Source organism: Chenopodium quinoa, unplaced genomic scaffold (assembly GCF_001683475.1).
Source record: "Chenopodium quinoa cultivar QQ74 unplaced genomic scaffold, ASM168347v1, whole genome shotgun sequence".
Lineage (NCBI taxonomy): Eukaryota > Viridiplantae > Streptophyta > Magnoliopsida > Caryophyllales > Amaranthaceae > Chenopodium > Chenopodium quinoa.
Genome location: NW_018743051.1, coordinates 1487019 through 1508984, shown reverse-complemented (window position 1 = coordinate 1508984; position 21966 = coordinate 1487019). Strand labels below are relative to the sequence as shown.

The 21966-nt window shown below is 33.2% G+C and overlaps 1 protein-coding gene across 2 annotated transcripts; it reads right to left on the bottom strand.

Moving 5' to 3' along the window:
- Nucleotides 1-5583: 5583 nt before the first annotated feature.
- On the bottom strand, nt 5584-7367 carry LOC110731031. Of its 2 annotated transcripts, none has more exons than XM_021910887.1 (3): nt 7210-7367; nt 6568-6841; nt 5584-5981 (listed from the first exon to the last, which is right to left on the bottom strand). In XM_021910887.1, exons 1-3 carry the CDS (start codon nt 7239-7241, stop codon nt 5883-5885), a joined length of 405 nt encoding a protein of 134 aa, XP_021766579.1. In that variant the 5' UTR covers nt 7242-7367; the 3' UTR covers nt 5584-5882. The 2 variants fall into 2 exon arrangements, with proteins under 2 accessions (XP_021766579.1, XP_021766578.1); XM_021910886.1 differs by having other exon boundaries at nt 6568-6844; nt 7210-7366.
- Between the last annotated feature and the right edge of the window lie 14599 nt (nt 7368-21966).

Below are 21966 nucleotides of genomic sequence, written 5' to 3'. Positions count from 1 at the left end.
CTAAGCACAACTGAATTGAACTGAAATTTGCTGGATTGAATTAATATAAAATGAAAATAAGTCGAAAAGAACAAGGACTAACTTTGTCTTATCTTATCTGATCTTATTAAAACTTTCTAGATCTTACAATATCTTATTAAAACTTATTTTGTGAGGGAGATATGAGCGATATGATCTTAATAGTAATGTTCAGCTTTTCCGAATCATTCTAAGCATTTATGATTTTTATTTCCTTTTCTTGAGGTTTAATGATTTACAATTTGATCTAATTTAATTTTATTTTATTTTTGTTTTTATTATTATGACTAGTTTTATGACGCATGCAATGTGTGCATACTTTCCTTTATTTTTATTTTACTGTTTTTTGTTTCCTTTTATCCCCTTTTTTTTTGCCTTTTTTTTTTCTTTCTATAATCGAGAAATTCCATGTTAATTTCTTCAAAAAAGAAATTCCATGTTAATAAGTCTAAGTAAAGAGTAAGTACAATCAGGGGTAAAAATCGTAAATATCTTGGTATAATAAGGGTAATTAGGTAATTTTAAGCTGATTTGGAAAAATGGATGGGGAAATGGATCATTAGAGAATTTCACAGTGTGTGTAAGCAAAAAGTGGATAGCCTATTATATACTCCCGGATGCACATAACAAATTCTACAAAAAGTGGTCGTTACTGTGAGGTTTTCCTTTTCTCTTTCTGAAACAATTCCTAACCTCAATTTTTGAGTTCGAGAATTCGAAAATTAGTGGTCGTCGTGATTGATGTTCGAGCATCTACGTTGAAAAATTCCAATGCCAGTTCACATCGGCGTTGTCTATGAATGAGGCTAGTGATATTGTTTTCAACGAACACGAATTTAATTTTAAATTGGTGAATTTGGAAGACATTTTTGTTTATGAACTTGGAATGCATTTTGGAATTTTCTGGGTAGTAATTATGCCCAATTGATAAAATGGTATCGATTAAATCTCAAATCAGTTGTAATTCCATTGAGGTTAGTGATTTTACAACAACTACTCACAATAAACAGAGTACTTTTACCTTCCCCTCAAAAAAAAAAAAAGAGTAATTTTTCCTCAATTAATCCTTAATTAATTACGTATTCACGAAAAAATTACTATACCTGGCAATAATAAATGGCGTATACTGGACTTTCTTAGAGCAACTCTAATGGCAAACTAATTGTCGAATTAGCTTGCCATGCCACATAAGCTAATTGTCATTTTAGCTAATTTGAGCTTCAATGGCTAGTTATTAGCTTACTATTTAAATTAACCACATCTCCTTAATTTATGTTTTTTTACTTTCATTTTATTTATTCTAATTTGTTTTATCTTAGCAAGTTTTTCAGCTTGACCAAGCTAATTGCATTTTCTAACTCCAATGGTCAAGCTAGTAGCTAGAGATTATTTAACATTGCAAACAAGTTCTAGCTACAATCATTGGAGTTGCTTTATCATCTTAAATTCTTAATGGTGTTCTTTTGCTACTCCACTCATCTATCACACTCATGGAGGAAACAAGAGTGTGGGTGTAGATTAAAAAAAACCATAAAAGCTTTAACTTTGGTAAAGGCGGGCAACAACTTTATTACCGCCCGTCAAATGTACCGTTACGTCCTTTACAACCCGTACAAAGCAATATAATATTAATAACACTTCCTATAGCAAAGCAGGGCCCACAAGAGTCCTAATTTATATTTTTATGTAAATCAAACTGATGAACCAGGGCACCCTTTTCTCTAATCTAATGAATTGATTGATTGAAATTTAGTTGTAAAGAGAGGGGTAGTTTGATCCAATGAAATTCATGCACTAAAACTTCCCTCTTGGCTTTAAATATAGAGATAGTATTAGGTTGGATGTGCATACAATGTGTGCATAGAATATGATTTTCATTAGAAAATTATAATGTATGTGTCTGTGAATGATGTAAATAAATAATAAATAAAAATACAGAGTATAGTCATGACAAGTGAAATTTTTTCTGTGCAGGCGGATGCACCATGCTTGGTGCATCCGCGTGTTCATTAAAAAAAGGCGAAATGAACATTTAGCTATTCAGTAACGAACATATAGTTGTTTTGTAAAGAACATATATCTATTTTATAAAAAACATCCAGTTTTATATGTTTTTTTGTAAATCTAAAGAACATTTGTAATATTAGTAAAGAACATGATAATACTAAAGAACATTATTCATATAGTAAATGTACATTTGGTATAAATGATCATGTATGTATATGAAATGTACATTTTACTTATTATAATGTACATTGTATTATATTCTAATGAACATATATGTTATAATGTTGGTTACATGTTTTATGTATATTGTATTATTTGCATCATATAAGTATATGAAAAAAGAACATTTTACTGTATTTTAATGTACACTTGTATTATTTGGATCTACAACTTTTTCTAAATTTGTCTATTTGCTTGCTTTCTTCTTCCAAAATATATTAATCGGTTGATCTTCTTCAAGAATTTCATTTTATTTCTCATTGCAACAACAAAATTATATAAAAATCGCAATTAATTTTCAATAAAATCAAATATTACAATTTTCAATCAAATTTATAAAAACAAACACTCAAACTCAAAATAAACAAGTATGAATGTCAAATAAACAAGTATAAATGTCGAATTTGGTCTAACCTTTCGTTTTTATTTGTCATCTTGAACAATTTTGGGCTCAAAATTTCGAATTTCTTGAAATTTTGTTTGAAGTTTTGTTTGGAGAGAGAAAGTGACTTTTGGTAAAAAAAAAAATTGAAATGATTTGTAATTAATGTATGGTAAAAAAAAATAATTATAGTACTATTTATCTATTTCATTATACAAAATTTCTTTTAAAAAATATATATATATATACAAAATTGTTGCATAAAAAACTGATGTACATTATAAATGAACACTATGTTCTTGTATGTATATGTCCATGTACATTATAAATGACTACTATGTTCTTTTATATGACCATGTTTATTAGTATATATCTGAATGTTCATTCCGCCTTTTTGTATTTTGGAGCGGATGCACCATGTGGATCGTGCATCCGCCTCCACGAACCAACTATTACATGACAAGACTTGAATTTAGGGTCATCCCAAAGTTTACGGAGGTGTGCGATTAAAAATAAATGGGGCCCTCATTCAATTTATATTATTCCGTATTAAATTGTGGATGATGTATCTGTTTGTTAAAGTTTTAAAAGGTTGATACTAAAAGAATAAGATCAAACCTTTTCTCGCTTTTTTTGGATCTTATTAGTCTAGAAAATAGGATTGATTAACCCTTAGCGCATAGCTCCTATTGATTTAGCAAACATATAGGATGAAAAATGTACCATTACATGTATAATAGGTGGCAGGTGGTAAGTATTTTGGGGGAAAGTATTCAACCTATAAGATGGTAAAAAGTACCACTAAATGCATAATAGTACACAAAAAATAATATTCAGACAGCTTATATATTAATAGTACATTATACATACGTAATGGTACATTAAAATGAACCACTGTAGAGTCAGCTTCTTCCAAAAGCTTGCCAAATTTACATTTTTGCTCTCATATATGTTTACAAAACATATAGGAGCTATGCGCTAAGATGCACTCAATAGGATTTTTTTTTTTTTTTTAATTTCCTTATGTATACTTTTAGCTGATATCTTTTCTTTGAGTTTGATTCAATGTATTTGTTAGATGTGTATGATTTTGGAGTGTTGTTTATTGGTGATCAGATAGTAGGATGAAGAATTTTTAAAGCTTAGCATACATTTATTATTGTGTCATGTATGGATAAGTAAACTAAGTGTACCACAAAAAAAAAAAAAAAAAAAAAAAAAAGAAGAAGTTTAAAAGTTCATGTAATGACGTTCACGTTTAATCATTATCAATTTTTTCATTTATTGTAAGATAAATATTTTTAAAGAATTTTAAATTCGAGCTAATAAGTTTAAGTTTAGATAAGATATACATACATTACAAGTTCATATTATTTCTAGTAAAATTCGGTTGGGGTCAATAACAAGTCGGGTTGATTTCGGATCGGGTTTGTAACAGGTCGGGTTGAATTTCAAGTCGGGTTAAATTCGGATCGGGTTAGGAACAAGTCGGGTTGAATTCAGGTCGGGTTAAATTTGGGTTTTGACGGGTTAAAACAGGTTTGGATCAATTTCGGTTCGGGTTGGGTTCGGTTCAATCAATAATTTACGGGTTCCATTTGAGTCGGGTCATCTCCAGGTCAGTTCATGTTCGGGTCTCAATTACTCGGGTCAACTCGGGTCTAGGGTTGGTCTCAGGTCGGGTCACCAGTTTTTCAAGTTCAGACGGGTCGGTTAATAATCGGGTTCAGGTTAGCTTTTGACAGCTCTAGTTAATAGCTAGGAACTTCACAAAATTGAGAGCAAGTTCACAACTATACCATCGGAAATGTTTTTATATACTTTTTCCGTAACAAAATACTCCGCATATCTCTCGTTAAAAAAAAAAAAAAAAAAAACTCCGTAGATCTTACACTTTGATAATAAATATGAGCGATATTTTATTAAAGTGTAACATCTATTTCGTTACGGAGGAATTATAAAGATTTACATAGATTTTTTTTTTATTTGAAAGAATAAATATTTACATAGCTGAATAGAGTGTATAAGATAGCAAAGCACAGATAGAGAGGGGTGATCAGTATGTTTGAAGCTAAAGATTTAGCGCATATGCATTTAAATATGATAATTTATAAATTTGCATGTTTGAAGCGATTTACCTCGTACACATTTTAATCTGATAACTAGACACATAGTTGATAGTTGGCTTAGATCTTTCTTATAAGAGGTTGGATGTTCAAATCCCCTTACCATCATCTTTTTATATGAAGCAATATCGACTGACGTGGCATAATGATTCAGGTTGATTGAGTAGTGATGATATGACATAATGAGAGATGGAGTAGGTGACGTTGCGTGGTCTACGTGACACAGAGACATTCTTAGTAACACCTTTTAATAGATTGAACTAGAGTGTGGTTCGGCCGATGCCCCGAGTTGCTAGTTTGTAATTAACGTTCGATTAATTTTTGCTAAATGTATTGAAAATCATCTTCAAAATTTGAAAAAAGATTTGTATCCTATGATATGTAATCAATAGTACAATTAAGGACTAATCATATTATCCAAGTTAATTATAATTTGTTGATAAATTCACACAATATATGGATAGCTAAGACGGTAAGACTGACATCGTAATACTTGTTTGTTTCAAGTTCAAGTCTTGCTATAAGCATTTTTTAGATGTCAAATCTAGAGGTGTCAGTTCGGATAATCGAATTGGGTCTGATATGGTCGGGTAAATTTCTAGTCAAATCTAATTCGTGTTGTGAAGGTGACAATGTGACATGACATATTTATAGTGTTTAAAGACATAACATGTTGCATATATTGATGATTTAGCACGTTTATAGAGCTTAAAAGGGTGACACGTGACACATATTCTGCTTTAGAAACGCTTTTTAATATATAGGTATAGATAGATTTGCAAATAAAAACTTAATACTTCATATTAAATTTCCCCTGTTTAAAAACATTACTATGGTAAATTGGTAATACTTGAAAAAACTATAAATAAATTTCTCATTATCAGAGTACAATACTTATAAGAAAACTCTAGAGAGTACTAGGAACTAACATAAAAAACCAATTACATAGTATTTAACAACTCATCAACATACTCATAAACATGAAAATGTCATACTGTCATTTACATTACTTTCTATAATTACACCAATAAACTAAGCTAATATTAAGTCTCCATTATTAAACCTTACCCATAAGCGAAGCTTTAAGAGGGCTTGTTGGTTCACATATTTTTGTGGCTTCTGACAATTCATTAGATTGCATCTTGTAAACCTTTAGAACATTCAATAATCCTCCAATGAACATCAAAAAAACTTCCGACTATGCCCAACCATATGAATACAATTTTAGCCTACATAAAATATCCAAGACCAAAATATTAGTCCAAACATCAGCATACATCAACGATTATTCAAGAAATATCATAACAAGTTTAAAATGAACATATATACAATATCCTCAATGAGATTGGTAAAAGTTGTTTTCAAATTGTTAGAATGGCATAAGTTCCTTTTGCAAAACACAATGTTACGCTATATTCTCTAAAGCCGATTTGGTCAGCTTACTAATCGTAGTAAGTTCGATATATACAATATACCAAAGACATCTTTCTTTGAATGGAAAAATTAAGAAATAGCATTAAGATGATCTCAAAGCACACAAATAGAATTGATGTTATTAAATCGAAAATTTAACTTGAATGCAAATGAAGAGGATGCTCAGGAAGGACAAGACCAAACCAAAAAGTTGAATCATACAAACGAAGATATCAAACTCATTCTTTGTTCCGGCAAGGCAAAGTATAAATAAAATTGATGTTAAATAGAAAACTAAACCATGTATAAATAAAATTAAATTGTTCTTAAAAAAAAAAAAAATATGTTAAATTGAAACCTAACCATGTATAAACAAAATTGATGTTAAATTGGAAACTTAACCTGAATGATAATGGAGAGGATGCTTAAGAAGGACAAAAGCGAACCAAAACATTGAAGACTACCAACAAACATATCAAACTCAATCTTTCCTTGAAGGCGAAGTATGAAACCACGTAAATTGACAATTGTGATGAAGAAAAATCCAGCCGCAACAAGTATAAGTCCAGATGTCTGCTGAGATGAGAACTGGGCTGTAAAACCCAATATTAGCATAACAGTAGCCAACAGGTAAATCACATTATCCATGAGCTCTGAACGAACCCTCGTATCCATCCTGCTATCATCAAATACATCTATTATTAATCAACCTCAGTGAATGAAACACATATAATATTAAGCTAATCGAAATTTAAAACCCTAGAATTTTCTTTTTTTTTTTTTTTTGGTGAAGGAATACCCAAGAAATTATAGACGAATTGCAAACAAAATTCGCAAAACCAGTGCTTAAACAAACAAACGATATATTCAAATGTTTAAAATTCAGATGTTGAAAAAAAAAAAAAAAAAACAGATCTTTAAAATTGAAAACGGAAATTAACAAGATTAGGAAAAAAAATAAAAATTCAAACGAAGATCTTAAATATAATTAAAAAAATCAAAAAGGAAATACAGAAACAAATTGAAAAAAAACACAAAATTTACCTTAGAATACTCCCTTGAATTGATTCACCCATTTAAAGCCGCTTCAATGGAGAAGAGAGAAAGAGAAGTACGGTTGAAAGAGAACGGAAGACAGAGAAAGTGGATGTGCTGTTGTTCGGTAGTTTTACTAGTTTATCTCAGTTTCCCTAATTTCTCCCTCAAATATGAGTATAGTTTATTAAATACGTGTTCCCATTTTGCCCCTGATTTGTGCAAAGACGTTTTTGCCCTTACTTCCTTTTGTCTCCTTTTCTCTTTCTTCCTTTGTCTGGCATTCTTCACATAATAAAGTCTGGAATGGTTGACAAATTGTCTGATTTAAATTTTAGATGAATAAAATTGCTTATAAAGAGGGACATAGTATACTGTTTAATTAGAGAACAAGCTTTTTCTTGGCGCTGCTATCATATGCCAAAGGTACAAGATTGAGTTCTCTGATTATGTCAGATTTATGTGGTCGTTTATTCTATTTATTACGTACCAAATTGTCAAATCTGTGGTCTTAAAGACTTATGTTTGTATCATACCAAATTGTCAAATTGAGCTCTCTGATTACATGCTTTCATCCTTTCATTATTTTGCTGGTTTCACAGATAATTATTTTATTATGCTATGGGTGTGCTTATTGTGAGTTTACTAGCATAGATACTAATTTACAACTTCTTGCTTGGACAATTTTGTGAGAACATCCCTTGCTAAGTAAGCATCTGGTCAGAAAGAAACTGTTGACTTTTAGATATCTTAAGCTGTCATATTTCTGTTAAATCAGAGCTTAATACTTTACTGGTTTGGACGTGTGGTAGTGCCTGTTACTCACCCTATTCCTTTTTGAATTGACAGAGATCTAAGCCAAGGTCTCAAACCTCTTGGCGGTTTAGATTATGATTTTGCTGTTGTTATAATCTAAAATCATAAACATTGCAAAACTGTTCAATATATTCAGTTTTATACTGAGTGAGTTTTTGTAATTTCTGCTTGGTTTATTTGTCTTACGAATTCATTTTTACAGCTTATTCGAATTTTATAACAATATCAATCCGATTACATGCGTTGTATACTGTTCAGTCTTCAGTTACTTTTCAATTAACGTGCAATGCCTAATTGCCTATATATATGCACTTGGAACAAGATCACTAATTTATAAATGACTGAGTTATTTGTGTTCATACACGTGGAGGAGTAAATTTAAATGATTCATTAATGAAAATGTCAAAGCTTAAGCTATTCTAATCAAGCATTTGGATGATAACAAATATAATGTGGGATAGGCTTTTGTCTTCAGACTATCAACCCAGCTTGATGAATCCTCCCAAGGACGCAGTTATTGCAGGAAAACAGGACGAGGTAATATGATCCAAGTCTTCTGCTGAAGAGTCAAATGAGAACGAAAATTTTGTCTAGAAAATGTTGCGCATTGTTCATGGCTTACCACTGGTTGGTTATTGTTTCAAACATCATTTTTCTTAGCTCTCTTGAAGATATGTTAGGTTAAAAACTATTACAAGTTGCCTCTTCCATTTTCAGAATGAGCCTCTTTTAGACTTCGATATGTTCCTCTCTCTTTGCAAGAAGCACAGATCATGACAAATGTCCATTGGAGTAATAAAGCCTTACATACAATAGCTGCTTTGCCAATATGCATTAAACTGCTACAGGAATTTGCTTTTGAATTGATCAGTTTGCCCTTTTGTGTACTTTAATTCTTTATTTTTTAACATTCAAGGATAGGATATGGGCATATGTCTACTCGTCTTTAGTGGAGTCAGTTTAAAAATTATTTAGTTTTTAAAGGATTGTTCAAAGTTCATGAATACTATTAAGTGGAAAAATTATGTCTTGGGTGAGATCGTTTCACACTAATTTATTGTGAGACATGTAAGTCACAAAAAAAAAGGTAGCAAATTGTTTAGAGATGCTCACTAGTTAGCGTTTGCCAGAAGGCCCGGCAATCTTTGATAGCTATGTCAACGGTCAGCAATCTCAGTATCAATGAACAGCGGATCTACTCATTCACTGCTAGAGTAAAATAGTTTTTTTTTTTTTTTAGATCCTGCAAAGTAACATTCTTTAAAGGAACAAAGGAGATGCATAATAATCAGTCACCTTGGATTTGTCATACATTAATATTTGTCTAATAATAGGGGATGCCCCTGTCAAAAAAAAAAAAAAAAAAGGGGATGCCATAATTCTTATATATATATTTTCATGGACTAAATGGCCTAAATTTCAAGGGAGATTTTATTTATATATTGAATTCTCTCTTATTTTGGTGAGTGTATGTCTGTATGTCATGTTTTTAGCCTTTACAATGCGGTTGCATCATAAAAAGGAGAGTATAATATTATTTGCTTTCGAACCTTTGCTCATAGTCACTGATTTATTGGTATAAGTAGATAAAATCATCTTAAACAAGAAATAAAGGTTTATAATTCTTGAACAGAAATATTATCTTGAGGTCTTCTGATTAGATTTATCTTTGCTGCAGCATGTTGAGGTTTTTGTTCTTGATCCAAAGACTGATAAGGTAGTGGTAAAGATTGAGGCAGCAACTCTGAATCTGATTGATTTAAAGATACAAAGCGTATTCTTTGGCCCTTCTTACCGTGCAAGTTCCCAAAAATGCTTGGTATGTCTTACACTCATACTGGCAATACCGCTGTAGTTTTTTTACTCTCTTCACATGAGCAGCTTAATCATCATCTTTTGTAATCTGAAATTTGTGAATGTGTGAATTAAGGTTGCACTTATCTTTTCTTGTTGAGCATGAAGTTACTGCACCTATAAACCCCGAGATTTTGGGTTTGTTCAGCACTTATCCACTGCAGGGGTTTACCCCACTCCTCCCCTCCTGCCGATTCATAAACTTTTAAAGAATTTACAGTTCTGTGTTTTCACTTGACAAATACGAGTAGTTTTGTTTATCCGCCCTCTGGCCCCTTCCTTTTTCCCGTGAGAAAGCTGTGGATGGTGGGATCTGTGCCTTTAGAAATGGTGGGTTTTTATTACAGGCATACCTTGAAATACTGGCCACAAATCCTATTTCAGAATTTTCTATATTCCATGAACACTTTGCCAGGCTTTTGGTAAAAGAATTCTGCCTGTAAATGACAAAACTTTTCTAATGTGGCTCTTCTATTCTTTGGATGAAAATAATTTATAGAGATTTATAACCTGTACTATGCTTGCATAATGAATTCTTAAGAGGTTAGCATCAACGAGCAAGTCACGAAAGGAGAATGATCCCAAATTCCTCTCACATTTGAGCATGAGAAAATAGCATGAATAATGCTTTCCTCATCACAATTACACAGTTCACACCAACCTTTGCCACGAATATGTCGCCTATGCAATCTCTCAAGTGTTGCCAGGAATCCCATACACGCTTTCCATAAAAAATTGCGCAACTTTGGTGGACCATTAACACTCCAAATCACCTTCCATACTGCATTGCTAGCCCCTCCAAATTGTGATTTCCACCCTCGAATGTGCCCCAAACACCCAAGCCCAATAGCCAGATTTTGTGGTATAAAGCCCATCAACAGAAAGACCCAAAACCACACATCTTTCACAGCTCTAACACTCAAAGGCAGACTATGCACAGCAGCAGCATCCTCAACCAGAAGGTGTTGAGACAGAGCCTCATTACACCAGCCCCCATTAATTTCATCAATCAACTCAGCCACTTTATGATCAGCTGGGCTCTCGATATTTGGGTAGGAACACGGCTCACATTTTCCCACGGCAACCATGCATCATCCCACACACTGATATCCATCCCATCCCCAACTCTCCATTTTAAACCATCCAATAGAAGAGCTTTCGCCCCCCAAATACTCCTCCAAACGTAGCTCAGGTCGTAGCCCCTATTAGCCGAGATAAAATCACCATTCTTGAAGTATCTCGCGTTTAGGACTTGGTGCACGATAGAGTCGGGATTATGAAGTAGCCTCCACCCTTGCTTAGCCAATAATGCTTGGTTAAAAGTCCCCAAATTGCGAAACCCCATCCCACCAAGAGACTTGGGAAGGTACAATGACATCAGGTTGGAAAGATCTGATTAGAGCATGACATCAGGTTGAGAAGCTCTACAAGTTTAGATAAACCTTGAGAGTGTTTTCTTGAGGATGTTAAAGTTCTCACTTTTCCTCCTTTTATATACTGTACAAAACCAGTACAAACAACGCCATCAAATGTTCTGATGAAACGAAAAAAAAACACCATGAAAGGGACAACATTACTTAAGGCCTTGAGAGCAATGATGCACGGGTACGCCGCTGGAGTGCCGTCTCCCGTACCCGAAACGTATCGGGGACGGGTACGCCTAGGATACGTCCCCAAACCGTCCCCTTCAAAAGTTGAGAGAAAGGAAAGGTTGGACTGGACAGCAACAACAATATAATCTTCCCTCTCCTCTTTAACAGATAATTCAACTCTACCCTTCTTTCTTCATCTGATTATTATCACGCTTACTTCTCACATTCAAGGTTTGTCATTCCTTATAGATTATATTTCTTTTGTGAATTAATGCTGTAATTTACCTTTGTTGGATGAATGTTGTTTTTGGCATTTAAATTATTGATGATTTGAACTGGAGTTTCATTTTCCTAAATTCTGCTTCAGCTATAGTCAATATCAGATTATACTGTTGGTATTGTTGATTAGCTGTGATTAATCTGATTATTGATATTTGTGTTGATTTTAGTGTGCAATGACAGAATGTCCTGTAATATGTCGGTATTGCAAAAGAAGCCACTTTTTTTTTTTCTTAATATGTATTGGTATGGCATAATTTGGGTTGATTGTATTTGTTTTTGAGCTTGATGTCCATGTTCGAATTCTTTGTTTACACTCTTTAATTAAGAAAGGTTTTAATTATGAAAGGTATTATGTAGCGTGGTGATTGTATTTCTTTTAGGATTGTTGTACATTTTAAATTTTGATGGGTGAAATGTGCCTTAATAAATAGGTATATTATATGCATAGTAATAAAATTAGAAGTGGAATAAGAATGTATGATTGGTTGTTTTGAAATTTGAATAGTAGACATCTAGAATTACCATTTGTGTTTGGCCTCTTACAGGCCCAAAAAAGGGTATGTTATAACTTGTGTTCTCCTTGTTATTTGCAAAAGATTCAGATATGTTAGTTTTGTTCCTTTTGTTGTCAACATTTCTTTCCGATGTCACATTGTCAGCAGTGGATAAGGTTATATGTATTATTTTAATTAATATTTTATCCAATTGGCATCTTCTTACACTTTGTATTGATTATCTACATACTTTTATTTGCTTTGCCTTTATAGCTGAAGTGAGTAAGGCACCAGCTGCAGCTTCTAGAGCAGGGAGTTCTATGAAGGTGTAAGCTGCTAAGGATTATGTTTGGAATAAAGACAATGCTTCTGTTGCAGCATCTGAGAAGGTCGTTGATCATCAATCAAAGAACGAAAGAGTAATGTCATGCGAACCAACGTCTTGACCAACTTGATTTCTAGTCGGGGGGGCTGGAATCAAGCGCTGACATTCCTGATAGCTGAAGGCAGTTTATGGGTCATTTCAAGTTCTATATGGTTTCGGAGGAGGTGAAAGGGTTGGTGGATAGGTTTCTGAAGAATATAATGGGGATAACTGGATAAGCCTACATTTCAAGTTTTGTGATTTGGATGTTTTGTAAAAAAAAAAATAAAAAAAAAAATTAAAAGCACCATTTTGTGAAAAAAAAAACCTTTTAAACGCTTTTTGGTTATTCCCTGCGTGTTTTAATAATTGTTACAATTTAATCGGCACATAGTTTTAGACAGTTTAATTGAATTAAATAAAATAAGAGGTAAGTGGATTAATTGAAGTATTTAAAAATTGTAAAAGAAAGATAGTGGGTTAGTAATTTATTAAAAAGTTACGAATGTCAGAGGGAAAATATAATAAAAAGAAGTAGTGGGTTTGGGTGGAGACCATGAGAAAAGAGAAATATAATATTTAACGGTAATATTTTGCCAAAAAAAAAAGAAATATAACACTTATTAAAACAGGACCGTATTCGGTAAGTGTAACACTTATTAAAACACAGAAGAAGTAAAAAAATCACCAAGTTTTTTTTTTTTTTTTTGCAAGAAACCTATTTCATTAATAATCCTCTAACTTAATTAGATTCTAATTTCCTCTCATTTCTTCTAGTTAACCTCTAACCCTCTTAATTACTAAGGGCTTGTTTGACATTTTTTTTTTGTATTTTGTTTCTTTTTAAAACAAAAAACTAAAAATAGAAAACAAGAAAAAGGTATTTTCACTTTTATGTTACACTTAACAAATCTAGGTATTATATTAATCTTTACAAGCTTAACTCTATAATAAGGGCTAATTAGTAGATTTTTTAAGTTTCTATTCTCAATCTTATTTTTCAAGATCATGGCAAACAATAAATATGAATATTTTTCAAAATCATGGAAAACAACAAATATGAATATTTATTTTTGAATCATGGGAGACAACAAATATGAATATTTTAACTTTCAATATATATATAAAGGACTTTTTGTCAAAACAAAAATATCTAAAAAAGCCTAGATTTTGTAAAAAAAAAAAAAAGTACCTAATAAAAAAAAGAATTTTTTTGAAATAACCACCCCTCAAATCACACTATTTTGAAGTAACCACCCCTTTTTCGAATTTTTAAAATAACTACCTATTAAAAAAAATAAAGTTAGAATTTACCACCCATTGCCTGAGTCCGACCGATTTTCCGTCAAGTGGACCTAGTGACCCACCTAAAAGCTATTTCATTTTATATACTCAAGCCTTAATTCTTTTTTCCTCACTTCATTTTTCATTGGGTGAAATTCATTGTCGCATATAACAATTAAACAATTGAGTCAATAAATTTCTCCTAAAAAAAAAAAAATTGAATCAATAATTGAACATACAATTAATAACAATTACTCGAAGAACAACACATAAAAATATAGAATGTTTCTCATTAATTAGGGCTTCATTTGTTTATTTTGTTGTTTTGCAGAAGAATTTAAGAGAATTTAGAGATTTTTCAGTGATTTTTGTTTTTGTTTTTTTTTTTTTTTTAATGACTGTTGCTGGTGAAAATGAATTGAGGAAAACATAATCGAGGCTCTGGTATATAAAATGAAAAAATAGTTGTTAGGTAGGCCCAATGGACGGAAAATTGGTCGGACTCAGGCAATGGGTAGTGAATTCTAACTTTATTTTTGTGAAACGCTAAACATCGCCCGCAATTTACCATATAAAGCCCACAAATTTGATATGGTTTGACCATTATGCCCTTTTTCTAAAATTGAAATAATCTCGGTGTAAAAAATGTGGAGCCGTACTGGCTCGCCGGGGGAGACCGGAGGGCAGGCCGGAGATGCGGGGGACGCCGGAGGTACGTCGTCGTCGACGGAAAACGAGGTAAGTCACCGTTAAAATTCACGGTTTACCGTCGGAGTGGCTCCGGCGCCTAGGGTGGACGCCCAAACCGTAGCCTGGACGTCCAAGCCAGACGTCAGAACCACCAGAGTGGCGTCCAGCCCAGACGCCCAGACCACCAGACTGGCGTCCTAAGCAGGCGCCACTCCACTGGGTGAGGCGGCCCTGCCAGGCGCCAGTCCAGTGGCTGTGGCAGCCCTGGCAGACGCCACCCTTATAAATTAATTTTTTTTTTCTTTTTTGATTTTGTTGTTGTTTTTTATTTAATTTTTTTAAAAAAAAAAATCGAAAATGATTTTTTAAAAAAATTCGAAATGGGTTTTTTTTAAATTAAATTTGAAAATTCGAAATAGGTTTTTTTAAAATTAAATTTGAAAATTCGAAATGGTATATTTTTAAATTTAGTTTGAAAATTCGAATTGGGTTTTTATAAAAATTAAGTTTGATTATATATAATTATGCTTTTTTTTGTGTTAATTCTGTGTAAATATAGAAATTAAATGTATTATCCGTTAAATGTATTTATTGTAATATATAATTGATGCAGGAATATGGTGGAGACGGAAATGATTACAGTGGGATATTTGGACATGATGGTCCATTCGAAGAAGCTCAACAGGCGATTGATTGGGCAAAACTGGTTGCAATTGCGATCATCATGTCGTACTTGGAAGGGTGGAATGATGTAATCGGAGATGGTAACTGCGGATTCCGGGTCGTGGCTGATGTTTTTCAAATGGGCGAAGACAACTACGGTTTGGTGCGTGAGTTGATGTACAGCGAAATTGCCTCTAACCGAAATGTTTATCGTCATGTGTACCAGGATGACTTGGATGGCGCTCTGCGGCGTATCCGGTGGGGAGGTGGACCTTGCGGCGAAAATCATTATTTTGACGCGCCCCTAGATCTGTTTGCCGTTGCAAACATTTACAAATGCGCAGTCATGCATTTCGGCCTGGGAGTGCATAGTCAAGCTTATTATCCTTGTACCACGGTTCTCCCTTGGTGGTCGCGTGAGACTGTCACCACACCGGTCAGAGAGCTAGCTATTGCGTTTCTTGGGTCGTCATACAGACATTTCATCCGACTAGACATGTCAACCGATTTTCCAGTGCCACCGATTATACCTCGGTGGTACAACATTCGCACAGCGAGCGTAGAGGGTTGGGATGCGCTATATCATGACCGGATCCACGAATGGAACACCCTAGCTGCATTTTAGTTTTTCATGTTTACATTCTTTATTTGTAATCTTATTTGTACGTTGCTCTTTTAATGAGAACATTAATATTTTATATTGTATTGCTTACTGCATTCTATATGTTGCATGGGTAAGTTGCGCGGATCCACGAACGGTTATATCAAAATTTAAAAACAGCACTGATAATATGTTTAAGTTGGAAGCTAAAAGAACAATCTAAAATGTTACAATTTTACAACATAATGTCCAACATAATGCTCTATAAATAAAATACAATAACCATCAGTAATCCCTCCTTGACGACGACTCCCACTACGCAAGGGTCTGTTCCAGACTATCAACAACAGCTCTCCCTGTTGCACTCATGCTGTCCTTCTCAAGAGAGAGTTTCTGTACGTCCTGCATTATCTTTCCCATCCACTGCATACAACAAAAAACAGAAGATGAAATACAATAACAACATATAAAACTTAATTAAAAGACAACGATAAATATAATAAAAGACATACCGCTTCCGTGGCAGTAGGCGGTGGCACATAATCATCATCGTTGTGGTCGAGATCTGCGATCAACCTCGGGTGCGAATACCGGTTGAACCATTCCATGTAGTAATGGTCACACATGGGAGTAACCCCAGAGGGCGGCCGCTGCAACTCCGCAGTCCATAAGCGGGCCACCATCGGAAACTGGTCCCACGTCCCGGTCATGATATCCGGCCATTGCACGACGTAGTCCCTCGACGATGCAGGTCGGACCGCCTTCATCGTCATCCTCATCCCGACGGTGGATCCGTTCTCTACGAGCTGAGGCCGAAATACCTTGGGATCTGACATGTCTATGCCCCGACCTCTCCACTGAATAACTTCTACTAAGAAGCTCTATATTCTTCCCCGCACCATGACGACCCAGTGAATTCTACACAAAATTTTAAAATATATAAACATACAAAAATTTATACGATAAATAATCATCATCGCAAATCAAATAAACTAAAAACATACAAATAATTGTAAACAAAATATAAACGTAGAATAAATACAACGAAATTGAAAAAATTTATAAAAATAAACAACAAAATATAAAAACAATTCAAAAATATATTACACAAAAAAAAAATTAAAAACAATTTTTTAAAAAAATATAAAAAAAAGGGGGGGGGGGGCGCCCTGGCTGGACGCCCAGCCAGCGGTGGTGGCGCCAGCTGCAGACGCCGCCACCAGTAATTTACAACTTCTTGCTTGGACAATTTTGTGAGAACATCCCTTGCTAAGTAAGCATCTGGTCAGAAAGAAACTGTTGACTTTTAGATATCTTAAGCTGTCATATTTCTGTTAAATCAGAGCTTAATACTTTACTGGTGTGGACGTGTGGTAGTGCCTGTTACTCACCCTATTCCTTTTTGAATTGACAGAGATCTAAGCCAAGGTCTCAAACCTCTTGGCGGTTTAGATTATGATTTTGCTGTTGTTATAATCTAAAATCATAAACATTGCAAAACTGTTCAATATATTCAGTTTTATACTGAGTGAGTTTTTGTAATTTCTGCTTGGTTTATTTGTCTTACGAATTCATTTTTACAGCTTATTCGAATTTTATAACAATATCAATCCGATTACATGCGTTGTATACTGTTCAGTCTTCAGTTACTTTTCAATTAACGTGCAATGCCTAATTGCCTATATATATGCACTTGGAACAAGATCACTAATTTATAAATGACTGAGTTATTCCTGCACCAATTCCTCACATTGGAACCTCCTCGAGAAATCCATCTTTAGACACACTCGATTACATTAATCTTCAACAAGTTGATGGCTTTGGAACCCTTAGTAGATCATGTGGATAGTGATGAAGATGGTGATGAAGCCAAGAAGGTGCATACGAGAAAAATGACATTGTCATAAGAACAAATGCTCCTTCACAATATTTTAATGTCTTGTAGAAGAAATAGATCATGACTCGTGGATGACATGGCTTGGAAACGTAACAACTCTTATAATGGTGAACTCAGTAATGGTCAAGAGTTTGAATCCTTACATCAAATACAAGATATAGTGAAACCATACTCTATTTCAAAAAATCAATCATTTCGAGTTGTTGACTCCGAGCTATAAATGTATGTTGTGGGGTGTAAAAGAAAAAAAAACAAATAATTGTCCTTGGAAGCTTTGTACAAGTAAGGATGTAGTTTATTACATATTACTAAAAGCGAATAAGAGAGACAATTGGAAACATCATATTAAAAAAAACTAGATTAGTGCCCGTGTGATGCACGGTATTTGTAGACACCTAAAAATGTTTCCCTAAAACCAAACCCGATGATGAACAACCTTTCACCACCATTAGTTGGTCGGGTTGAGTATTTAATCCCGGGAGTGCTTAAAATTCATGTTCAATCGAATTCAGTTCATAAAATAACCCACGGATCAGTCTTACTTTGGCCCAAACCTTTTTATTTTATTCATTTCATTTATTATTTTAGCCTAATTAATAATAATAAATCAGAAATGGCCCGAAATTATCAATCGGCACTAAAATGCTGAACGAAATTAGGGTTAGAAATGTATTTAGACGGAAAAGTGGCTTACAGGATCCCGCGTCACGGGAGCTTTCCACCGTGTCACGGGAAGGAACCCCGTTTGACGGTGGGATTCCCCGTGACACGGTGCCCCTGCTGTGACACGGGGCAATCCTGTGTTCTTTCCGCGTAAACCCTTCACGCGTTTTCTTCCCCCGTACCCTAAATATTTCCCGCGTCACACAATGGTCCACCGTGTCATGGTAACATGTCCCGTTTGACGGTGGCTTTTCCCGTGACACGGTGCCCTCTACCATGTCGCGGTGCATATTTTTAGGGTTTTTATCTTTTTAGGGTTCCGTGTGTTCCCTCAGCACATTTTTTCTATAAATACCCCCTCATTTATGATGTATAGGGCATCAATTAACTTTCCCATTCTCTCTTCTATGCTCTAGCCTAAACACTAGCCTACCCTATTCTCTCAAAACACATTTCTTAAGCACTCCAAGGAGTCCGTACTTTACCCGAGATTCTGTCCTTAAACCACGGCGTGAAAGGTAGAACTGTTTGAGGGTTTGGCCTCAAATCAATTCTATTTAATTTAATTTAATTTCATTTTAATTATTGCTTTATTAATTTTCCTTGAAGTTACTAACACGTTTATTGTTTTTATAGTTGCAAGCAAACAAAATCAAAGTAAGGAATTATGCTCCTTTTATTTCTATTATTTTTCTAACGGTTTTATGTTGTTGGATTTATTGTTAAATTGTTTCCAATATTAATGTTTATTCTATTGTTATTATTGTTCACCATATTGCATGTTTAAAGGGAATATGTAATTGGAAATCACGACTAATAAGATAATTTGGACGACCGATTTAGGTTCCTTTAATCTTATTATTAAATTGAAGTGATCACTAATATTTTAGAGTTATATGTTGTATTAATATTCAACCAATTTAGCTAAATAATAGTTTTGGAGCGAATTGAATATTTTGTTTGTATGCCTTTGAGATCACAGGAATACTTTTCACAATAAGAATCGAGTAGAGGCCAATACGGGCGAATGTGACTCCATGACTCACTTCGTACCATCATCCTCGATCCTCCTTTCGTGGTTCCGAACCATATGGAGTTAGTAATCTCATGGATTATGAATGGGGTGTAACCTTCACGGGTCAATCATTGTTCCTTATCGTTGTCCCTTATTCGTGGTTGCCTTAAATGATCCGTGAACAGTTTACAAGTTCCTTAAAAACTTGTTGGCGGCTCCCTACTTTCCTTGTCCCTAATCGTATATGTCAATTCCCGCTTACTATGAGTGCAAGCATATTCACCACATGCTTTTACGTAGGTGCACTTCAAACGACGCTTACAGTAGTAGTAGCCTTTTTTCCATTAATTAATTTGTGATATAATATGAAAATGAAGCAATTCAGTGGAATTATTAACAAATGCAATTATGAGGAAATAATTATTAAAACTACAATTGAGAAAAAAATTTATTTTTTATTAGTCATGTTGAAAGTAATTATAAATTGTATACATTATGTTACATTAATGAAGTATGTTATTCCCAATAAAACTAAACAATGTAGATGTTGTATCTTTTAAATAATAAATTAATTTAGTTAAAAAAAAAACTATAGTACTTCCAATAAATAAGCTAAGTAGAATAACTAAAAAAAAAAAAAATTAAAGATGACATCATATATTTTATTGGAGAAATTTTATTTAAGGATAGCGACTATGTCCAAATCGATTGATGTAAGCAACACCTGCTTTAATAATAGTTAATTGATTTTTTAAAGGAAAAAAAGTTATAAGTTACAAAAAACATTATCATAGGAACATTTAACAGAAAACTAAATCAATTATTATTATTTCATAAGATTTTACAACTATATAATGGTAATTTTTGTTTAAAAAATATAATGGTAATTTAAATGTTAATATTGTAGTTTTTTTTGGCTCCGCTAGTTTATACTTGATCTCCACTGTATATCAAGCTTCTGAATTATAATTTATTCTCCATTAATTAAAAGGTCTCAAAATTTGTAGTAACTATTTTAAATAAATAGAACACAAACTAAAAAGGAATACAATTATTATAAAGATAATATATATTATTATAATTGTATTATACAAATATTACAAAAATAGAAGATTTGTTTTGCTAAAAAGGGAGAAGGAGTTTTGGAGGGAAAAAAACAGCATCAGGAAGTGACACGTATCATTTCCGGTGTCTGTTTTAGTATTATGCTACTCCATCCGTTTTTAAATACTTGCTCCATTTCTCCATGCGCGGAGTTTTAGGAGAAATTGGAGAAAGTAATAAAATATGGAGGTAGTGGGGTTGGTGGAAGAATACAAAATTGTAAAAAGCAAAAATAGTGGAGAAATTGGAGGAGAGATAATATGAAATTAATAAAATATGATATTTGTTGGGTCCACTAGGCACTAGGTGGGAGAAATGAATTAAATATTTTAAAATATTTCCAAATAAGGAAATGGAGCAAGTATTTAAAAACGGTCGAAAAAGGAAAGTGGAGCAAGTATTTAAAAACGAAGGCAGTATTGATTCACTTCATAAGTATTTTCTTACCAAAAAAAAGAATGAACTACCAGTGTCTAATTAATGATATTTGTTTTACATAAAATCTAAACTAAACTTTTAAAGTATTAAATTATTCCTTTTTTTTTAATATTAAACAACATTAGATCGTTCATTATAACTATTATATGTAGTTATTTACTTCATATTTGAATAATTGGTGCATATAGTACGCCTTTATATTTTTATACCATTTTTATAATTTGGTTTTAATTATTATAATAATCCAACAATCGTGCATCTATTGCACGAGATTTAACCTAGTTTAACATAGTGTTACCAATATTTTAAGTTATGAAGTATAATAGTCTGATGCAAATAATTGTGTTGGTGACATTACCTTGAGTGGTCATCGAAATCTCACTTTCTGAAATTGTGTGCAATATCATCTTAGATCTTGTACAAGTTGATCATTCTCTTAGAATCCGTGTTACAATACAAGTTATTAAAAAATCAAACCGAATTCACCATAACTTACAAGAGGGCATGGCTAGCAAAACAAAAGGTAATTGCTTTTATATTTGGTGATTGGGATAAATCATATGAATTGTATAGGTACATACAAGCTTTACAAGCAAGAAGCTAATGAGGGAACTGTTGTTTCATGAGTGCACAAAACATTTTATATATTCTTTTACTTTTTAAAAAAAATATTAAAGTGTTCATTATAACTATTATATGTGGTTATTTACTCATATTTGAATAATTGGTGCATAGAGTCTTTACATTTTTTATACCATATTTATGATTTGATTTTCATTTCAATAAATTAACAATCGTGCATCTATTGCACGAGCTTTAACCTAGTGCTACCATTTTTTCAAGTTTTGAAGTATAATGGTTCGCATGCAAATAATTGTGTAGGTGACGTTACATGAGGTGATCATCGAAATCTCATTTCTGAATTTGTGTGCAATATCATCTTAGATCCTGTATGTCGACCCTTTTCTTACAATTCGTCTTATTGTACAATTAATTTAATAAGGATTGA

Coding starts and splice junctions, on each gene's coding strand:
- LOC110731031 (XM_021910886.1), bottom strand. CDS start 7,241: ATGGGTGAATCAATTCAAGGGAGTATTCTAAG. Junction 6,845..7,209: donor ATTCAAGGGAGTATTCTAAG/GTAAATTTTGTG, acceptor ATTTGATGATAG/CAGGATGGATACGAGGGTTC. Junction 5,982..6,567: donor TCCTCTCCATTATCATTCAG/GTTAAGTTTCCA, acceptor TATTTTATGTAG/GCTAAAATTGTATTCATATG.